Raw genomic sequence first — 22,642 nt, forward strand, 5'->3', positions numbered from 1 at the left:
TCCGCTTTTCTAGCAATATATGATGTGGCCGTATTAAAAAAAAGTTTCTTTTTGAAAAGGCACCAGATAACTGGGCTGGGTTGCTATACAAGTTGTTTAGAAAGGTGAGTTATTTTGGCATTCCTTTGTCATGGAAAGAATCTCTGCTGGTCCCTGCATACAAACACGGATCTAATTACGGTGCTGGATGCCAGCAAAGACCTTTGGTACGTTTAGATTGACTGAGATGAGGACATGGATCAATGATAATAAAATATTATACAGGTTTGAGAACAGGGTACTCTATTATAGATAATGTCATCACTTTACAATATCTAATACCACAAGCTCGTACTAAGTATATTCTGGCAATATATCTTGAAACTCAATTTTTATTGAAATTTTATAGCACAAAACAGACACAAAAAACTTCCAACTGAAAAATACCCGAAACTTACAAATCAAATTGTGGCGCCTAGCAACATAGCTTGCCTATCTTTTAATGTGCATGAATTACTTGGTTCAAAGAAGTATTTCTCACAACAAATATTTCTGTTTTGCAGTTGATCACATTTTTACTCGTTTATAAAATACTACCATTGGGGACGATCCTCCTGTTTTTACTCCCTAAAAAAAGCATTTAACTCCCAACTTTCATATATTTGGAGCAAAATACTTCCCCTTCAAAATCTTATCTGGAGCACTGCATGCAAGCATGCTACACTCGGTTTTACTTTTATTTTGCACAGTTTGGGCACCTCAGTCCATCTGCAACATCTATCGATCTCAGTCATAGCTAATCTGACAACAGCCAGGAGCAACATTAACAGGTGATGCTGTTAATATGCCTCTATACTATTTTCTTCCGTAAACCCTTTGTCTCCCAAAACTCATCTGCTGATTTATTGGAGGGAGAAATGCCTGTCATGTTTTGAAATTATAACACACCTGTTCTACTTCCTGCAAGACAGATGTACTACTTATGTTCTAATCGTAGCTCTCCTTTGATGGTTGTGCACAACACTGGTACTACTTTCCCATCCGCAGCGTATGCTTTTCTGCATCACTTCCTATATTTTCTTCAATTATTTTTTATAAGCAAGACACATATTTTGGACTTTGTCTGGCTCCTTTGGGCAGCCTACCTATCTAGACCTTTTAAATGACACGGTCTACCCTTGGGATGACCTGGTCAACCTTGCCCAGAATAAACATAGGATATCCCAACCACATCTCAAGCCTCTTATAATAATAATAATAATAATAATAATAATGTATTTCTTATCTAGCCCTTCACACCCATAGGTCTCAGAGCAGTGTAATAACAGAAGACATTATTATCCCACAGAATGATACTGAATTTATCGACCTCGGAAGGATGAAATGCTGAGTTGACCCTGCTGGGTTTCGAACCTGCCACAGAAGGCTGCACACAGATATCAGGGGCGAGCGTTCAGCTCACTGTGCTATATGACCAGTTTATCCACCCAGGCTAAACATATACATCTTCAATACATTAATCCCTACTCGGCAGTCACATTTCTACACCCCTTTTCTAGCTCCCCACCTTTCCTACTGTACTGCTTTCCATATCTTCTCTTGTATAGCACTATCTTCCGGTCAATTCCTTCCAACACAATATGGTGATGCGGTCCCCTTGGCAGGACCCAATGCACCTTAGCTTGGACATGGTTGCGTGCTTTCAAACTACTGCGGTCGTATAAAAACAATAAGATGACTGGGCAGTATGGAAAAAAGAATTATAATTTCAGCCAAGTCACCCACAGCACAGCACCACCCAGTAGCCATCAGTGGAAGTTCACCTCCACTTCAGAGATGGATGGGCAATGCATTGTGGCTTTGCAAATTACCTGAAACCTCAAGCCTTTGCTCTAGGAAAACATCTTTGTCTATAGAGCAGAGCTATTTTACACACAGCATTCAGCATCCCAAGACATACTGTCCCCATGGAGGCAGCAGACCACTGCATACATGTTTCACTCTTATTAGGGATCATCAGTTTAGTATAGTTCACCCATGAAACTCGATCTATAAACTCCCACTCCATACCACCTCCAATTCAAACACTACAGTCACTTCAACTATGGTCTTGGTGTAACTTGCCTAATGCGTGTAAGGTTGAATTTGTATTGGTATGGAGAGAGTGTTTATTTTCCGAAACTCTAAAAACTATCACTTGACCTTTCACTTCTGTCTGTGTTCCTTTCCACTGCTACTACCACGCCGCCAATACTATTCCTCTCACCACTGCGACTCTCCACCAACTACTATACCCACTCCTCAACCACTACAACTCTCCCCCCCACCACTACTACTACTCTCTTCTAACCCCTACTACTCTCCTCAAAACCGCTACTCTCTTACAGCCACTATTCTCTTACAGCCAACACTGCTCACCTCCAACCACTACTACTCGCATCCAACTACTATTAATACCCTCCAACCACTACTGCTCTCCTTCCACCACTACTGCTGCTTATATACACCCTCCTTTTACCCAGTACCAGCCTTCTCAGTCACTCCTTACTCTATCCTCACTGCACACTTGTCTCACTCTTACACACTCTCACACTGCAGAACCACTGACGCCCCTTAGCCAATACCTCATCTTGTTTATCAATCTTTCCCATTAATCGCCCCTTCTTCCTGCCTACGGCTGGCCTCTTGGTCATCCTCCACGGCTGCCCTTGCCAGGTACACCTACACCTTCCTGTTTCCTTTCTCCCCTTAAGTATCCCTCCCTTCTCAGGGATTGCTTCTCTTCTCTGGTTTGCTTCTCCGGCCCCGGGGCGTGTGTGTAGAAGGGGAATCTTTCAAAAGGAGCTTAAGCCCACCCACTGATTCCGCAAGCACTCGCTGTGTAATGGCGGCATCTCGAGTCCCTGGTAACGGTTCGTACTATGGGGGAACTCGTCCCCAATGTTGTTGCAAAGTCTCTGTCTTTGTCCCTGGTGTTTTAGCTGGATTAAGCAGGAGCCCCTGCCGTTGCGTCCAGCCAGGGCTGCACCGTCTCTGTGATAGTCTCGCACGCTTGCAGCTTCTTCCTGCAGCTCACTCTCTGCTCCCTGCTCTCCAGCTGCTCTGTGCCGACTCATTTTGGCCTGCGAGTCACCCGGCAGGACTCCAGGTTCTCTGATAGTCTGACGTTGCGTTGGATCTGAAATGAGAAGAGAAGTACTGGCGAGCAACTGACTCACAAGGCGTGCTAGGAAGCACGGTTCTGCATAGAAGCATTCAGGCACAAGGGGGAAAAACAGGAATTTGGGCTCTCTCTGCCATTGCCAGAGGTAGAACCGGTTTGGTGACCCCTTGCCCCATTCTGACAAGTTCCGTTCCTTGACCTTGTCACAGCATGCAGGCAATGGGCATCTTGTCTGTGGCTGCAAGTTAGGGGATCAGACACATCCACATTCTAAAAATGTATTTCTATCTCATTCAACAGCATCGTACACATAATGGGCAAAACCCAAATGGTGTCCCTGCGCCAATACTGTTCGGATTGAGTTGCCATTCTTTCTTAAGGACTTGTAGTGTAACTGCAACCATAATGCAACACTGATGCCCAGGTAAATCAAAACAAGTTGAATCTGACTAGTGTAACATGCTGGTCCTCAATGTATAACATATGAAACCTGCACACAAAAATATATGTAATAATTTATTTGTTTGAAATATAGCATAGGATGATCTGATCCCAGCACGTGCACTGCATCGTAATCCTCATGCCTCTGTGAGTGCCAACGTGTGTTTCTGTCAGAAGGGCTTTTTTAAGGCCCGAAGTTTTTAATTAAGTTTTTAAAATGGACAAATGTCCATCCTGTATGACACTATTAACTAAGTGATCTTTTCAAAAAGAAGCCACGTAAGTTAATACTTATTTTTGTTCCCGCTTTGTTCATTATCGTGTTGTCTAGAAAGCAGAATATGCTAACAGCACTAGTCTATTGGTCTTGATACACTTAAATGTTCATAAATATTGAACAGTATTCCGTTCTACTATATTTTAGGCGTTTGTTAGTAAATTCGTACAATTTACAATAATACACTTCAAGTGTTCCAAGGTGATTACATTGGTGCTGGCAGTGAACACCTCTATCCGCTGGGACTTTTGTGCTTTTCCCTTACGGCAGCAGTCCCATGGAGGGTATGAGTTTGTAGCCCATCCTGGATGTTGGGATCCTTTATATACATTAGCATTTCATTGTTCAATTTAAGATGATCTGTTCCTGGTTGTTGATGTCCCATCTGAGTGCATTATATTTGTAGATGGTCAGCGTGTATGTGTTCCCCCATCTTACCTTTGCTGAAAAAAGAAACTGTAATGAGACACCAAGACAAGAAAGCACCCGCTCCTCTGAACCGGTTCCGCTCAATCAGATCCTCCCAGGGAAATTGGGCACTGTGCTCATTTAAGTTGTTTAAAAAAGCACCCAGAGTGCGCTGAAACCCTGAAATAGCTATGCTGTACAAATTCCTATAATGAAATAATCAGAGATGGGCAGTGCTCCAGATAAAATTTGGTGGTGGGAGTATTTTACTCTCTATTTGTTAAAGTTGGGAGTAAAATGATTTTTTAGGGAGTAAAAATGTAAGTCCAATTTCCAATAGATGTATATTATAAGTGGGTAAAAATATGTTTGAACTAGAAAACGGAAATGTTTTTGTAATAACTATTTGTTTGCACCTAGTTCTTCATGCATATTTAAAGATACATGTTTACTTCTTCCGATGTGGCAGTTACAGTAGTTTCTTCCTGTGGTACTATGTGCACTACTGCCTGTCCAAACATATCCATGGAGCTGTGTGGGTGAAAGCAGGGAGACAATGTTCTACTTGTCTGTTTCCTATTTATTTGTTGGGAGTATTTGTACTCCCTATTTACATTTTTTTGGAGTATTTGCCTATTTTTAGTGTGTAAAAGTGGCCCATACACCCATTATCTGTAGAGCTGGAGATAGGTCACTTTTTCTCTTTAGCTCATTCTATAGTAATGCTTTCTGTCCTTGTGTACAAACACATGGGGCCTCATTACGAGGTGGGCGGTAAGGGATTACCAGCACCAGTAAAGGCACTGGTGCCGGTAATCCCTTACCGCCCTACTACGAGTTCCCTTTGCGGGTCCTTCCTTAATGCCTGTTTTTTTCAGGCGTTAAGGACGGGACCCGCAAAGGGACTCTAGAGCTAATAATGGTACCGCAATTTGCGGTACCGTTATTAGCGCCTTCCCCATTCCCATTGAGCCCTATAGGGGCTCAAATGGGAATGGGGAATGACCCTGGTGAATGGGGAATTACCGGTCCCTCCAACCTTGGAATGGACCTGTAATTGCTCCATTCACCAGGGCGGAGTCGGCACGTGTTTGTAGGCAGCCATGGCGCTAATAGCGCCATGGCTACCTCCAACCTCGTAATGAGGCCCATGGCATATAAAATGTTCTACTGAATGCAGACTTGCAGTGCAGAAACACTTTTAGAGATACAGATGCTTCTGAAGTAGCTGGGAGAGTCCTTTAACACGCCCGATGCACCTTTGCTTTTCGCTGCTTGCAAAGCCTGTTCTAAAAGCCCTCGGTTTCTTTTCCTATATTGTAATGTTTGTTGCTTTGTGGTTTATTTCAGGGCACAGGTTACTGGGAGTTCCTGTTGCAGAGCCGTGGTGTGGATGTGGTGGCATTCGATGTGAACAGCATTTACCCACAGGAGATGAGATATACAGAGGTGATGGTAAGGAGCCTCAGCAGCGTTCATGAGAGGGTGTCTTAAAGGTGCTTTGATGGGTTATCTATAGTTGGATGCCAGATAGTACAACATTCACCTTTTAGCTATTCAATGGCGAGTCCTACCCTACCTCACCACCAATACTAGTCTTTCAATAGGACAGTGCTAACATTTCCCAGAACGAAGCAGGGACCGTGAGACATATTATCTCCTGCCAGTGGTCGAAGTGTACGAAAAGAAGTAGTGGAACTATGTTCCCTGCTGGCCTTCCCCCGCTCCTCACAAACCCCATCGCCACGCCCCCTCCCAGGTGCAATCCAAACCCCCAAACAAACACACCTGCTATTTAAGGGAATGTTCAGTGGAGTGCACTGAAGGGCAAGTTTCAACTTCTTCCTACACTTTTATTTTAAAACAAAACCATTCCAGAACTGTTTCTTTAAAGAAAATAAAAGTATAGGAACATTAAAACTTAAAATAAAGTAGAGGAGCACTGCTCCCGCCCACTTTGACCACTGCGTCCTGCCTTTGTTTTTGTACATTTCGGGCATTGTTTCACAAGTAATACAAGAACTGAATTTCACCCCAGTGCACAGAGGAATCACACATTTCCAATTGGCTGCAATTCAGTAAGGGCTCGTTCCTCATTGTTATTGCAACAATTTTATCCGTCTAATTATTTTAGACAGAATAAGAGGGTGCGTTACTTGAAAATAAAATATCAGGTGCACGCAACACATTTTTACACATTAGTTTGTTGAAAACATTAGGCAGGGCTTTCGATGAAAGCCCAGTTTATGAACTTGAAATCGACAAGGCGTCTAACCAATGAACTGAACTCCGTGACTCTCCGGGCCTTATTCTCAGAAGTATTAAGCTGTTCTATTAGACTCAAAATTATAAAGGGTTCTCTGCGGTTTCATCAAAGTAAATTACCTCATAGTTTTTACTTCGCTGAAATAACCTTGTGGTATTTTTTGTTTCAATGGGGATTCCCCCCTCGATGCCCACCAATTACCCGTATCGAGCCCCACCCCTTCCATCCCCATGCCTCCTATCCCTAAACATATGCGTACCTTTACTTACCACCACAAGGTAACTTTGGTGAAGTACTTACCACAATGTAATTTACTTTGACAAAACAACAGTGTACAGTATTACTCGTCAATTTTAGAAACCCTGGCATGGCTTGAAATTAGGATTAGATTAGCAGGAGCTACACGCAACTCCAGGGTGCAGCATCAGTCATCAGGAGCTACCAATGGGGAACGAGGACCTAGTACATAGCGTTACACAAATCTGACTTCCACATAAAATGCGAACATATAACTATATCCATTATTTATGACCCCTTATCCTTTAAATATCATATAGATGTGTCCTAATGTTTATTTATAGATTGTCTCAAAGGCACAGAGTGGTAGTTTGGCATCAGTTGGCCCGGGCGGCCAAAGGTAGCTCCTGGTAACTGTTGGTTTTAAGCCAACCAGGCTCTTGTATGCTACAAGCAGGAGCTAAATAGCTCCCAGCTCTCCTCAATTTCGAACCCTGCCTGGTAGCATGTCACAAGGCTTTCCAAACATCACTTTCAGTAAAAATGCACCTCATAAGGTGATTTTAAATGAGGGAAAATCATGTACTTAGAAATAACTTCACATAAACTACTGGCTAAACTATTTGAAGAGAGTGACATAGAAAGAAAATTCTGCAGTGCATGGGCTTGGGAAATGGTAACATTGGTTTCAGACTTAACAATTATGTTTTGTACAAGTATTTGTATTATTTTTTATTTTGTTTTAATAATAGGCCATTTGTAAGTCATAACAGTTCACCTTTTCTAAACACACCCACTAACAAGACTGCCCACTTTTTGCGATTGTTCGATAAACTGCACTACGAACGAAAGATGTGGTTATGCAGCATGTACAAGCGTATATAAGTTTAGTTTCTAAATGGGGCTATCCAAGGCGAGCCAATGTGGTTATTAAAGAGAAGACACTTTCAAACAGTCGGGTGGTCAAAAATTGATATTAATTCTCTGATAGTTCTCATTTGTAGTAGACTTTAAATACAAAGTAAACTAATTGTCTTTATCGTCATTACTTTCATTGTAGATACTAAGGTTATTCCATTTTTGTTTTTACAATCACTGTAAAGACCTCATTTTAGAAACCTCAACATGTATTGCCCCACTCAGTGGTTCTTCGGGAGGTTTATTATTTAATTTCATCGATTCTGTATCGAAAATAAAATGAAAAGGAAAAACAAAGAGAAAAAGCAAGATTTTCATAGCTAGATGATAGATGTGTTCTATTTTGGCAATATCAGCCTCTAAGTTTAAGTTATTGTAGTCATTTATACTGCTGTACACTTGTGAAAAAATTGACTCACCCTGCTGCCTTGTGCAATGTTGTGTTGCAACATATGGGGTCGTGTGGGCTCTCTTGTGTTTGTAGATTCGCCCTGTAGCTAAGGAGATTTCTGTTAGTTCTCAAAGTGGATATTTTAGGATCAAAAGACACAGTTTGGCAAGTAATCATAATTTCATAGGGGCTGGTTACGATTGTCCCTAGGAGTTCGGCAATGTACTTGTTCCGTGTTATTAGACGCAAAACAAAGATGGCTGCCCACATATGCATCCATGTGATGACATCACGCTTTTTTGCGCGACCGCGTCATCACATTGGAACGCTGTTGCAGCCATCTTTGATTGGGCTCATAGGTACCATTACTAGCCGGTACGAACTTTCATTTGTACTGTGTTTTTGATCTAGATCACAACATATAGCTATCAAAAACAGATTAGCAATAATGGCATAAAAAGAAGGGTTGTTATTGAACACTAATTGTGTTGTTTCTAGTATTTTAACTAGCTGGTGGAACACACTAGCAAAATTAGACTAAGTCACGACCAATTTGGGTAAAACGCATAACCTATGTTTGTTTTGTCTTATATCATTCTTACAATTTAACAAATTTACAATTCAATAGACATTGAGTAGATGAATAATAGTCCCATTGGCATGGGGTTCATAGTAAATAATGTTATACATTCATTACATTGGCAATTCTAGTACTTTCGAGTCAGTCAGTGTTAAAAGTAGTGACTCATTTCTGTATCATGATTCAATCCAGAGGTGCAAGTGTCCATTATATTTATACATACAGCTTCTTTTTGTCTTAAAATTAGTTCTTTATTGCCTCCTCTAGGTGGCAAGTTGATTTTTTTATATGCCAAACAATTGGATTCGATTGATATTGTCTTCAGTGTGTCCCGTTTGGAAGTGATATGCTAATGAGTATTTGAGATCTTTGTTTTTGATGGCTCTCAAATGTTCCATGATTCTGATTTTGAGGGGGTGTATTGTGCTCCCTATGTATAGTTTGTCACATATACATTTGATTCCATATATCACAAACGTGGAATTGTAGTTTATACATTGTATAATTCTTTTGGTAGCTCCATTGAGTAGTTGTATTTCTTTTTTGCCATTTTCTGTTTGAAAGCATATCTTACAGTTTCCACATTTGTAATTTCCCTGTGTGGTTTGAAGCTTCCACATCTTGTCTAGGCCTGTTGGACTGCTTTTTGGATTGAAGTATGATGGACTTAAGATATTTACAATTGTTCTTGCTCTTCGATAGGTTACTGCTGGTTCAGTATCTAAATATTGGTTAATTTCTTGATCCAATTTCAGTATAGTCCAGTGTTTTAGAAAAAAACAATCCTTGTTTTGTATGTGTCAGAGCCGTAGGTTGTGATGAATCTCAGCTTGTTTGGTCGATTACTGGAGTTATCATCAATCTTGTTTGAGAGGAGATCCTTTCTTAACTTTAATTTTGTTTTTTCGAAGACTGTTTTTAGATTTTTGTCACCATAGCCTCTTTGTCTGAATTTATTCATCATATTGTCTGCATGTTTCAGAAATTCTTCATTATTTGTACTGTCCTTTTTCATTCTCATTAGTTCTCCAAAAGGGATATTATTTATGATGTGGTAGGGATGGTTGCTATTGGCATGGACTATGCTGTTTTCTGCTAGCATAGGTAATCATTGGGGGCATGGACCAACTAAAAGTTGAGCCCAGCAGTTAAGCCTTTAGCGTCCACAAGGGGGTCTATTAATATCATCTCTTGTGCAGGCTTTTGGTCTGTGCATGTTTGCTGATGCCAGTCACGCTAACTAATGTTTTCTCAGTGCGGACAGTGGTGTATTTACTTACTTTTGAAGTTAAACGCTCTCCGAGGTGAGAAACGTGACCGCTTCTTGCCAGCTGAGCCCGGGCTGGGTGACGGTGCAGAGCAAAGACTGCTTCCTCAAATTGGGCGGGCTTCAGCCCTCCCAAGCCCATGGTTGGCGCTGCCAAAGGCAGAGACGCTACTCACCTTGGACGCCCTCCGTCTCCTCATGCTCATACACACTGAAAACCAATGGCATTCTCTCCCTCTTTCTACTATCTGTAGTTCCGTTTAAAGGCACAATTCTGGAAAATTGGATTGTGGCGTATATTGTAGCACTGCTACGCTCCGCTTCCAAACGGAAAGCCACTTTGTACAGGTACAATGGAAAATCAGTTTGCACAGTTGCAGTAATCGATTCTTTCTACGTTGCACCCAGCTTTGTCAGTCCAGGGGGCTGTGAGCCGTGATCTCATTTTGCTGAAGTGATATTCAAGTTATGGCCTCAAATCGGAAGCACCATAAGGTTTTGTTAACAGAGAAATCCAGATGAAAGTCAGTCATGGAATGTGGCCTGCTTTCTAAGCTGCCTAGGTTTCTTCCATGCCAATCTGATCCTGGCAGCTCCCTCTCGGCGTTGAAAGTCATATGTTTCCTGTAAACAGGAGTTAATGAAATATTCAAATATACCAATCTACCCCCGCCCCCAATTCAGAAGCTTCCACCATGATGCATTCAAATAGACAAATCTACCCCCCCCCCTAATTCAGAAGCTTCGACCCTGACGCAATCTCTAATCCTAACCACAACCTTATTCCTGTACTGATTCAGCTAATGGGCCTCATTCCAAGTTTGCCAGTCTGGAATTAACCGACAAACTACAAGCAATACCGAAATCCCCCTAGGGAGTCCTATAGCACACCATGGTATGGGGATTTACATGCCCTTACTGGCACTTGTAATCTGCCGGTAATTCCGGCAGATAAGGCGCTGGTAATGATATTAACATCTGGTTGTATCCAGCCGGATTTACCAGTGGTGCAACAAAGCCCAATTTCTTCCCGGAGTAAAACAACCCCCTACTCTATTTACCTCCACCAGGCTTCTGGGTGACCTCACCTGGGACCTGACAATGCCCACTTGCTACAACCACCCGGGCCACGCAGAAACAGGTGCAACCCCCAACTGGCTTGCTATAAGCGGGACTACACACTGTCCATTCGGAGAAACAGCTAAGTAAATCACTACTCTATGCATTGAGATCTGTCTACAGGAACTCCAGCAAACTCTTGATGTGCATGCTTGATGGTTGCCTTGAGGGTTGGGCAGCACAGCAGTAGCTGCAGGAGATGTGACTTTATATTATGTTTTACCCAACTCCTGCAATTCTGGTGAGTACAGACCCTCTCCATATCCCCTTCACACTGTGACACCTGCACTTGCATTTCAAGCTTGAGCAAGTGCAGAACAGCATCCTAAGTAAAAGTAATAGCTCACAAGTCAGTAAGTTCTCATTGGATTTTTGGTGATGATTTGCCAAGAACACCCAAAAATACACCTATAGCAAACTGTCGCCACAAAATAAAATGCATGAAGAAGTGTATCTGTTCATGTGTTTCAAGCATTTAGCACAATACATAATCTGCTCCTTTTCCCTGAATCCTGACTCTTCTAATGTGATTGTTTCTCTGGAAAATGTCTCTGGGGAACTCCCAGCCTTATCCTTTCACCCTGACTGGTAGAAGTTCTGACCCTCCCCCCCCCCCACCCCCACCACTCCTTTACAAGGACAGAGATCTGGCCTTGTCACAGGGGCAAAATCCTTGTAATATACAAAAAGACTTTGCTGTTGTGTCTGCGGAAAATGTTGCATGCATCAAGCAACAAACATTTACTGTTCTTGGAAAAGAGAACGATTTGCTTGGAGGGCAATGTAAATGCCAGGTTTCTTTGGCCTTCATGACCACTAGCACAGATCCTTGCAAGCCTAACAATGTACAGTAGGCAAAGTGGTTAAACAGAGAAAAAGAGGAGTTGGGAGGAGGGTCAGAGGAGCAACATTGAGAAGTTGGAGAGTACATTTATTAAAGAAGGATGGACTGATGAATATGGAAGGGGAGAAGAGCAGTAAGGAGAAGGTGGAAAGTGCACCAATGTAAAAGGGAGGAGCAGAGATTTGTTTGTTTGTTTGTTTAATTTCTATTGTGCGCGCCAGAGCCGAAGGTATCGGGGCGCAGGAAAGTAGGAAGTCATACAGCTTGGTGCACAGGTTACATTGGTTACAAAACATATGATCAAACAGTCCATAGTATAGGTACATACAGTGAGCAGTGGTAGAGTATATACTTTGGCAGAGAATATACTAACAGATTATTCACAAGAAGATGAACAGTTATTTACAAGTAAGGTCGGGTTTTGCCCGTTCATTTATCATCATTCTCTAGGAGCCCTCTAATCAGACTTTGCCTAAATTTGGTGAAGGTTTGGTCCATTTTCAGTGTGGTAGGTAGTGAGTTCCACAGTTGGGATGCTTAGACTGGGAAACTGGTGCCCTCAATGGTGGAAAGTTTAAAGCGAGGTACCTGAAGGCAGGTGGAGTTTGCTAGTCTCGTAGGTCTAATAGATGTTTTTCTAGAGAATCTATTAGATATTGTGGTGCTTTATTGTTTAGGCATTTGTGGATGAGGGAAGCAGTCTTTAGTCTGATTTTTGAAAGAGGATGCAATGAGGTATAAGGAGGTGAAGGCAACAACACTAGAGAGAAGGAGTGAAGGTAGCGGTGACAAGAAGTAATAAGGGGGAAGAGGTAAGGAAAATCAGGAGAATGAAAGAACTGTCAGGAGATTGGGATGAGATGATAAAAGGAGTACAGGAGCAGAGCCCATTGATTCACACAAGCAAAGGGAAAGAGCTAAGGATGAAGAGGTTCTCAAGATTAAGGGCAGTAAACTAGAGGGGTGGTTTAAATCCCAAGTTCTTGAAGAGACCTCGTAGGGGTCTGCGACCAGCACAGAAGGAGTTGAGCCTTAAAAGCCCGGCGGCCACCGTGAGCTTTGCTAGGATCCTAAAGAGTCTGATGTCGGGGTCATGTTTAGACAGCTTAGGGCACCAGGCTGGTGGTGCTAGTTTTGCTTCAAGACTAGAGGGACATCCTAACAACTTCTACAAAAGCTAAGAGTCCAACTATAATTGCCAAGAAAGAAGGGATCTATGTGATCACTGCAAAATTACAATCTGGAAAACTAAAATGTCAACAACAAAAAATGTAAATGCATCTCACTGCATATATATGTCGGGGAGACCCCCCGCATCCCATCCTTACTCCCCCCATATTTCTTATTACCCTAAACACCCCCACATATATATGCAGCGAAGTCAGCAAAATGCAGCATTTCAAATTCAGAATTTTCATCCTCTGGATTTTCTTGTTTGTTATTTTGATAAGATACCGAAAGAAGTGCTGGGGCACTTAAAACGTAAAGGACAATGAGTGACTTTTTACCCACCAGGTGAAGGAGTCTAAGGGAGAGGGGGGAGGATTGAGGACCATGATCTGATTAAGAAATCATGATTTGTTTGTTTCTTGATTTTCCACTATGTGTTTTCAGTTAAACCTAAATCCGTAGATTTTAAGTTTGTTTAATGAAGATCCTTAAAGCTGAGGCATTGGGTTAAGGTAGCCTTTGATCCGTTGGCCGTGCCACTATTCAAAGGGCAGATATTTTGTCCATATGATCTTGTAGAGCAGGTGATATGTGGAGGGGTTTATTATGCGCATATCTGTCATATGTTTGTACCTACAGCGAGAAGGTGAGAGCCCTGCAATCTTATTGTTTTGTTGCAGCATTCCACTTGCACAAATGGTGTCATTTGGCTTTATCCTTTGACTCTATAGCTTTCTGTATCACCTGTAGGTAGGCTAAACGAGGCTGGCTCCAAGACAACAGGCATTGGGGCGGAAGCAGGGGAAAAGGAGCATACTTTCTCACTCTGGATACCCAACAAACAAAAGGCTGGCAGGCACATGGTCTAGACAGCCCAGCGTGGTAAGGCCGAGCAATGACATGCATGACACTTTTTGAATCTGGTAATTATTTGCCTTTTCTTCAAGGAAGGGGTTGGAACTAAAACCTAGAGGAGATAACTACAAATGATGAGGATATATCTAAAGTAAACAGTGTCAGGAATGGGTCAACATAAATTGGGGCTTGCTCGAGATAGCCAACAACTTCGACTGAATCATAAAGTTTCAAACCTCTTCTTATAAGTCCTTGCCCCTCCTTGGGACACCCTTCTCTAACAGGAATGTCAAAATGTAATCTTAGCAACTCTTTTAGCCTCCTGGCTGCTCATGTTTCACACACAAAATCTTCTTAAATATTGTCCAAGATAAGAGTTCACAAATCATTAGCTTAAATGTCTAGCACTAAGCTTATAAAGCAAAGACACAATGTCTCCTGTGAAAGCTCTTCCAGCGTACAAGGGTGTACTCACAGTCCTGGCTCTCGCCTAGTCTTCCTGCTTTTACTAGCTCTATCTAGACCTCTCCCGTCTATCAGGTTTTGAGTTCCAACGTTATATCGCATTCCTTCTAGGAGGTTTTCCTCTCATCCACAAGTTGCTCCAATTGATACTCCACTAGCTACAATACTCCTGTCACAGTACGTCTCTACCAGACTACCTGTCTCTCTCTTGGTTTTGTTCAGTTTCACTACAGGCCTCTCCCGGACCATGGTTTCGCCAACTTTAACAGTGGATATCTCCCAGACTTGGTTTCAATTACTTTCACCATAGGTTTGTAATGGACTTTGGGTTTAGCAATCCTCACACTTGGTCTCTACCACACCTTGGATTCAGCATTTCCAATAGCAGTTCTCTCCTAGACCTTCGGTGTAGGTCTCTTTCAGACTTTGGATTCAGTGGGCCTCATTACGAGTTTGCCGGTACAGTAACAACGGTACCGGTAAACTTTCCGGTACCGTTGTTACCGTACTGGCAAACTACGAGGTCTGCTCGCGGGTGCCTTTTGACCCGCCAGGTCTGACCTGGCAGGCGGAACGGCACCCGCAAGCAGACCATGTCGGATGCACCGGCACCATTCTGAATGATGCTGGTGCATCTGGACTCCCCATTCCTATTGAGCCCTATGAGGCTCGAATGGGAATGGGGAGCATTTTTTACTGGCGCCCGGGAATGAGCAATTACCGGGTCCGGCGGGGCAGTAATGACCCGGTAATTGCCCATTCCCAGGCGCCAGTAAAAAGACGACTCCAGCGGCAGCCGTGTCGGTTTGACCAGCACGACTTCTGGTTAAGTCGTAATGAGGCCCAATGACTTTTACAGTAGGTCCCTCGCAGGCCTTGGTTATTATTAAATCTTGTTGCTCCGAAAAGGCAGATCCATAATCACGACATAGGAACTGGGGAACAAAATATTTCTAAGAAAAAGGATTCCTAGACAATTATTAAATGAAACTTGTAATGGCTAGTTTCCAATAAGTACTTCAGTGAAAGCCCAAACAGAAAGAATATGTTTGATTAAAGGGCTACATCTAAATACATTTGATTTACCAATTATTTTAATAGAAAGACGATCTCAACACCATGTGAATTAAACTTTCATTTTCCCAACAGCATTCACGTCACATTCATCTTCCCAAAATGTTTGTTATTTTTAATTCATTTTTGTACCAAACTGATATTCTGGTCTTTGAGATACATAGGTCCTCATTCCAAGTGTGGCGGTCCGGAAACAAAGGTGCCAGTAAATTAACCGGCACCCTTGTTTCCGGACCGCCACACTACAAGTCTGCCAGCAGGGGCCAGTGCGCCCAGCAGGGTCGGACCTGCCGCCCTGCAGGCAGAATTTTCACGGAAGCACCAGGACTGTCAGCAACGGTGCCGGTGCTTCCATCTCCCCACTACCTCCACGGGAATAGGGAGTTACCGAATCGGCCTCCCGAATTCCTGTGCCGCAGTGACTTGTAATGTCCCGGTGGCACCGAAAAGTCAGGCGGCGGATTCAGTGTGTCTGGGTTGCCTTCGACCTCGGAATGAGGCCCATGGAGTGTGTATTCAATATTTCATTTCTGTGTATTCATTTAAAAAAGTACAAATATACATATTTCAACCCTTTGTATTGTATCAATTGCTTTGTTTCGCAATCAAGTCTTCCTCAGGATCAAATTGGTTTTCCAACAAAACAGTTCAAGTGCTGATATATCGTTCCTTAAATGATTCCATTCAATTAGTGTTATTTCAATTCAAATGTTTATCTCTACAGACCAGTGGACCAGTAATCCTGCAACAATTTCCAGACAGAGCTCTGCTGCTCGCTTGGCCAGATGCAGACGGTAAGGAAAATCACTCTCTTCATTGGTTCCCCTATCTTGTAGTTGCTGCTAACTTCCAATAAAGACATGGAAGTGTTGGCCTGTTTATATTGTGGTATAGAGAACATGTTAGTCTTATTCAAGCATAGCTTACAAAGGACCCCCTCAATGAAGTAACATATATTCAGACAAGCCATGTTGTTGTGAATCAAAATCCGTATTTGCTATATAGAAATGTTGCTGCACTGAGAACATATATTAAAGTCCAGCCGCACAGCAACTGGTTGAGAATCAGGACTGGAAGCTGCTTACCCATTTCCTTGGAAAACAGAGACACAGAGTGAAAAGCAAACCATGCTTGACAACAGTCTGTAGAAGATGGGTTGTCACAAAGTGATCATTAATCAGTCAGGGACTGGCCAATAATGTGTTAACATATCACCTGATGTATTCATTGTTCATTACACTAATGGGGCAAAATACCAAACGGGGACAAGGAAAACCCATAACTTCTCATAATATTCAGGATGGCTTCTCCACAATGCAAGCCCTTTTCCAAGGTATGCTTCCTGGTTGGCTTCCGTTCCTCAGCTCTTTGAATGCTGAACAACAGCTTCTTTAAGACTTTGCCAACACTTGGTTCTGAATCATGCTTGAGCGTATGGCAGCATAATGGTCTCTAGGTGGAATGCCTTTCTTTTCCGCCTGTCTTTCTTGGCTCATTCTTTTGCTGCTAGGGTAGCCCCTCTCCTGCAGTTTCAGGTCCAGAAGGATGCTCGAAGGCTGTGACTGCATCAGGTCTCGAACACATTTTTATAAAGGACGAGATTCTCCTGGCTGAGCTCTGGGAATCTCGCCACCTCCCTGTCGCGTAGTCCTGGCTCTACTACCCACCAGCCCAGTCTCGTAATGTTTTGCCATGTGCTTCTATATAAGGAAACTGCTTCTTTGTTTCTCTTCCTCTCCTATTTGTCCTTCAGATGCACCTAAGCCTCCTCAATGCTGCAGTTCATGCTTTTTCCTCCACCGCTCCAAGCTCACACTTTTCATACTAGCGGTTAAACCTAAAACTAACCGGCCAACTTGTTTCCACTACTCCACTCGCCTCCTGATGGTTCCCCTTTTCTCTTGTTTTCGTGCCTTCACGTCCTTCCTCATGTTCCGCTCTCCTTTGAGTTCACTTTACTCTAGTCCCCTCCTGATGATTTTCCTCTCCTCCACTTTCTGACTTCACTCTCCAATTCTCCCAGGCTGATGTTGTCTCCTCTTCTCCACTGTTCTGTTTCACTCTCCTCTTCTCGCCTCCTAATGTTTCCCCTCTCCCCCTCTCTTCTGTCCTACCATCCTCTGCCTTTCTCCAACCGTCTCCTCTCCTCTTCTCCTCTCCCCCTCCTTTTCCTCACGCCACACTTACACCCCCTGACTTCCTGTTTTCCTTTGACAGGGTCCAGGGCCAGGCCATTGTGATGCATTACGCTAAATGGGTTTCATCTGTGAGCTCTTATACGTGTTACTTTTGGTAGCCTCTGGCCGCGTACGAGGATCCGGCCACCCATACGGCTTTGGCTGTACCTTCCCGGGACCCCCGAAGCAAGCAGACTAAACCATGGAATGCCATCTTGGATCAGGACACTATGAATGCGCGGTAGAGCAATGCTGTATATGAGCAGAATGCTCTACAATCACCAGCCCATCTCCCCACTCACGAGTCCTCATTGGTGAGTGAGAGGAGAACCATATGTGCCTGTTCTGAGTCTTAGGTGGATTCCTCAGTGTTGCACTGCCTACTGACTGCTTTGATGTTTTCTAGCTTCACTGGTGTAGTTCTGCTCACCCGGAATTCTGGTATGTCGGATCCCTTAACGGGGTATCAGTATTGTGTGCCTTGATGTGGTGAGCCCCTGCATCTGGGTTCGGGCATGCTGGGGTTGCCCTGGTGATCCTCAAAAGTGGCCGCTCCCAGTCCCCTGGCCCACCCTAAACCATCAACCCAAGGGACAGACAGAGCACCTTGCCATAGCGCATAGAGAAGAATCTGTTTGGGGTGTTTGGGGCTGTGAGAAATGGAGGCAGTATCCAATTAAAAATGTTGAAAATGGTCACCTTTCTGATATCCTAATTACGAATGTCTTCTTCTTCGCCGCCTTCTTTCTTCTCCTTTTTCTCCTCCTTCTCCCCCCTCCCCACACACAACTCAAATAGGATAAATTCACAGAAGTTTCATTGATGTTGCCTTATTTAATTTGCTTTGGACTGTGTGCCTTTTCACTAGTAATCCGAGATCTGCATGCAGATCCTTGTGCACAGCCATGCACTAAGGGAGAGATGGACTTTGAGGCCACTGCATGCCTGTTCTAGTTCCGCAACAAGAAACAGTTTAAGGGACCTTATGCTCAACATTGCAACTGACTGTGTCTTTCTTCCAAAACTGATGAATATAACATGCACTAACCATTATTTTGGGGTGACTGAACATAGGCATTCACTAGCAGGTAATTTGGTAATTGAAACGATGCAGAATGTAGTAAAGAGGAAGCTTTTATAGTGGCTGGTTGCTCGGTTTTGATACAGTTTTTAACTTCTCCATCTTCTCCCCTGCTTTATACATTTCAGAGTCCTCCACCTTCTCCCTGGACTGTCTTGGTTACTACCGAGGAGAGATCATCCTTCATGTGGGAGAACTTCTTGGCGAAACCCTCTCCGCCAATCCTTGGGGCCAGTCTTCCTCCCGAGACTTTCAGATGGCCCTGGCAGAGGACTTCTGCTGCGTAAAACGCCTGGAGCTCCCGAACTGGCCCGGGCACCGGGACTCCCTCAGTGTCTGGCAGCGGAAGAACCCCCAGCCTGTTATGTGTGATGGGGCGCACTTCCACTATGTGGATTTGAGTTTAAGAGTTGGTCTCTAGCTTCGTAAAAGTCATGTGTGGGAAAGGTGATTCACTGTACAGTTAATACCCGAGGTAATTCATGAAAACCATTAGATGTTGACAGATTCTTCGGATCTGAGAAAATAAATGTCCATGCCTCAAGCACACCTTCTCAGGACACCGGAAACAGGACTCTATAAATGAGAACGCGGAACAGACAAGTAAAGTGATTTGTCCCAAATCACCCTGTTAAGCCACTGAGGCAGGATTTGAAATAAGACTTGCTGTTGCCCATTTAAGTGTTGTAAACTATAGACCAAACCTTCACACCTTATCTGGGTCTAGTCATAATAAATGCACAATAAATCTGTGTCAAAGAGTGCCATTATTTGAGTCTCCATTTCTTTGCAGCCCTTGAAGACACCGACTGACTGCTGGAGGGAGCGGGCACTCGCACTGCAGTCCCTGCATGCAGAGTAATATCACATGTGAATGGTTTAAGCGAGCACTCTGCAGCTCACCTGTAAGAAAGCGGCAACCTCCATAGTCACCCTTGTGTGCTTGGCATACACATGGATTTTGGTCTGCTTCTTTGCTGTTCACCTTTGGTTGGTATGCTGGACCATTGTTCAGTGTTTGCATGGGCATGACTCAGTGTCTCATTTATTACCAGCAGGCGTTAAATGCTATAGATGCCAAATTGAAGGCAAATACAATGCGGTTTAATGTGGCAGATAAGGATGGGCGCTAAAGGCGTGATAAGTGCAGGTCTAAGGTGGTCCACAGATGCAAATGAGGTGCTTCTAGAATGCTGCATGTCTTCTCACACAGGTCCCCTTGCACACTCGGGGTCGAAAGCAAGTGTTGTCTCAACTACAGAAATTCTTCAATCCAATGCATTGACTCTGCATTCTTATGCTAACTGTGCATTGGCTTATGTATGCATAGACTGGCGTGAGCTGATAGAGTGCATTTTTCCCCAGACGTGTCTTTAGGGACCTTATGGGACTGAGGCACCTTGTAAAAAATCATCATGGAAATAGTGAACGTCTCCTTTTATCCTCACACAGAACTATAATCAATATTTTGTGCTGAGGTTAAATGGTCTGCAGCAGGGCTTTAAATGGACCTGATCCAAAATAGAAAATGACTTTGAGGTTAAACCCCTGCCGGGCATCCTTGGAAAGGTCCCTTCTCTTTTACTGTCTCCCTTTACCCACCTCTTGACTTGCATCATCTTAAGCAAGACAGTGGCATGCAAAGGAGGACCAACTCTATATATTAACATCGTATTTTTAAAAATCTGTTTATTAACATTTTTAAACAACCAACAACAGTAACAATACAAACAAAACATAACCATCACTCTGGCACTTTCAGCGTAGATTCCGCTTCGTTGTCCTCGTGGAGCGGTTTGCGGCTATGCTATCCTGATTTACCGCTATCCTATGGTTCGCTCTCCGGTCCGTTTCTGTTACGCATCTTTCCTTTTTAGGGGGCTCGCCATATGTCGATCTATTTCCTGGTTAATGTTCGTCCATGCTCCTGGGATCATCCATGTCACTCTCTGCCCCTTGCCCAAACAGTTCTTGCATCAGGGAGTTCCATGCCAGTATCTTTTGCCCGCTTTCCCCTTCCCCCCTCTGCACCGCCCTCGTCCACACCACCGTTTCTGCCAGTGCCCACCTCTGAAGATCCGACCACCATGAGGCTATAGTTGGGCCCGCCCTGGAGTTCCAAGCCATTGCTACCTGTCTTTTGGCCAGTATGCACACCAGGTCCTTCATTTTGGCCAGATGAGTTCTTTGTCTGCCTTTTCTCGGAAAAAGGCCCATTAAGTACGACTCAGGGTTCCATACTTGCATCTGGATGCCCCCCTGCCACTCTTTCCTTATTCCCCCACAAAAGAACATTGTTGTGATGTTAAAATTGTGCGTCATTCCTCTTGTCATAAGTGGTGTTTAGTTTATTTGAGCGATAAGTCACAGCCTAGTAAATTGGCTGAGTGTTCAGGTTAGGATGAAAAATAATCATCCTTCAAGGCCCCAAAAGGGAATTGGAAAGCATAGAGCAGCGAGCCAAGCCAAAGACAATTTGAAAGATGCAAAAACATGAAAAGTACAAGATGGCTCATCTTTACTGTCAAAGTTGCTATGCAGGACTGTGGAAGAACGTTCCATTGTGAAGTGCATCCAGGACTAGATCGTGGTTGCTGAGTTCCATGGAGAAAGTGTACATTGAGCAGGTATTTCCTTGTCAGTGGGTTCTGACTTGGCAAACAGTGCCCGGTTGTTTTTCTCATTGCTAAATAGCTGCATACCAAGGAAGCCTCGATTCCCCACAGTACTTACACACTTAAGGTCCAGCGTGCATTGTGCCCTATATATCTCAGGAGCTTTTCCAGATGGTCACTATGAAGTCCTGAGGAGAATTTATTTGGAGGAACTGTATTATTTATTTATTTATTTATTTGTTCGCATTTGTAGAGTGCACAACAGCCCAGAGGCATCGTGGCGCTTGTTACAGTAGGTGATCATAGCTTAGTTACATAAAAAACAACAACAGTCATGATATGTACAAATGGTAGAGAGCAGATAGCAAGCATAAGGAAGGGGGCAGGAAAGGATGGTAGGTGTTAGTTGAAGAGAGTAGCTTGAGGCTTTTTCGGAAGGCATGTAGGGACGTTTCAGCTCTGAGTGCAGTAGGGAGCACATTCCATAGCTTAGGGGCAAGATAAGGGAAGCCTAACCCTCCAGCCTTAGCCCTATTAATGCGTGGTACAATAAGTTGGTTAGAGTAATGATATTGGCTTCCTTGAAATCCTGGGACTAGTATATTTGACCTCTTGGAGTAATTATCCTGATCTTCTAGCCTGTGGTCAGGCAGTTCAAATTGTACAGTCAAATCCTCTGCCTTCCTCTCTGGGCCAATTTCTCTGTCCTCTGATCTGGAGATCCTTTCCTTCAGGATATCAGTGTGCTTCTTGACATCTCTGTAGTTCATTAACGTGGGATTGGCAACCTGGTCCAGCCTTTGCATTAAATAATACTACCTGGGTTTACCCTCAAAGACAGACTGATAGAACAAGGCCCACCAAATCCATCATTACGCTCTTAAAGGGTTGTGCCGCACGCAGTGGTGTGTTCCTGGTCTCCTCGGTTTACTTCTTTTTAGCCTCTTCTCTCCCTCTTCTCAAGGTAGGGCAGATGCCTCCCCAGTATGACTATGTCCAGCACCCTACTATCCAAAGGCCTTTTCAGGTATATTATCCAGGACCTCCAGAGGGAGAGCAGGAGGGGCATCCTCAAGCTGTTGCGCCCTCCACTGTCAGTTCTAGAATCCCATGTGCAGTCTTTGTAGTTTTGGCTGTTAGGTGGAAGTTGAAGACTACCTATAATATGAAACTATTGCATTGGTGTAAAGCTAGAAGATGACATGTGTAGGAGCAAACGGTTTGTCGGTATTGACCCACCCATTTACTGCCCATGGCCATGCTATTGTGGCCATTCCCACCCAATAACTGCCCCTCAATGCCCAAAGGAAATCCT

At 43.6% G+C, this 22,642-nt stretch overlaps 1 protein-coding gene across 1 annotated transcript in view; it reads left to right on the forward strand.

The window, feature by feature from the left end:
- The window catches only part of LOC138488341 (uncharacterized), a 230,897-nt gene extending 211,433 nt beyond the window's left edge, over positions 1–19,464 (forward strand). Inside the window, exons 3-5 of the mRNA XM_069615240.1 lie at positions 5,619–5,723; positions 16,179–16,248; positions 18,841–19,464. Of these exons, the coding sequence (XP_069471341.1) occupies positions 5,619–5,723; positions 16,179–16,248; positions 18,841–19,133 (468 nt within the window). The 3' untranslated portion in view covers positions 19,134–19,464. The remainder of the gene's footprint in view (positions 1–5,618; positions 5,724–16,178; positions 16,249–18,840) is intronic.
- Positions 19,465–22,642: the final 3,178 nt, after the last annotated feature.

Source organism: Ambystoma mexicanum, chromosome 9 (genome assembly GCF_040938575.1).
Source record: "Ambystoma mexicanum isolate Mex_15411 chromosome 9, UKY_AmexF1_1, whole genome shotgun sequence".
Taxonomy (NCBI): domain Eukaryota; kingdom Metazoa; phylum Chordata; class Amphibia; order Caudata; family Ambystomatidae; genus Ambystoma; species Ambystoma mexicanum.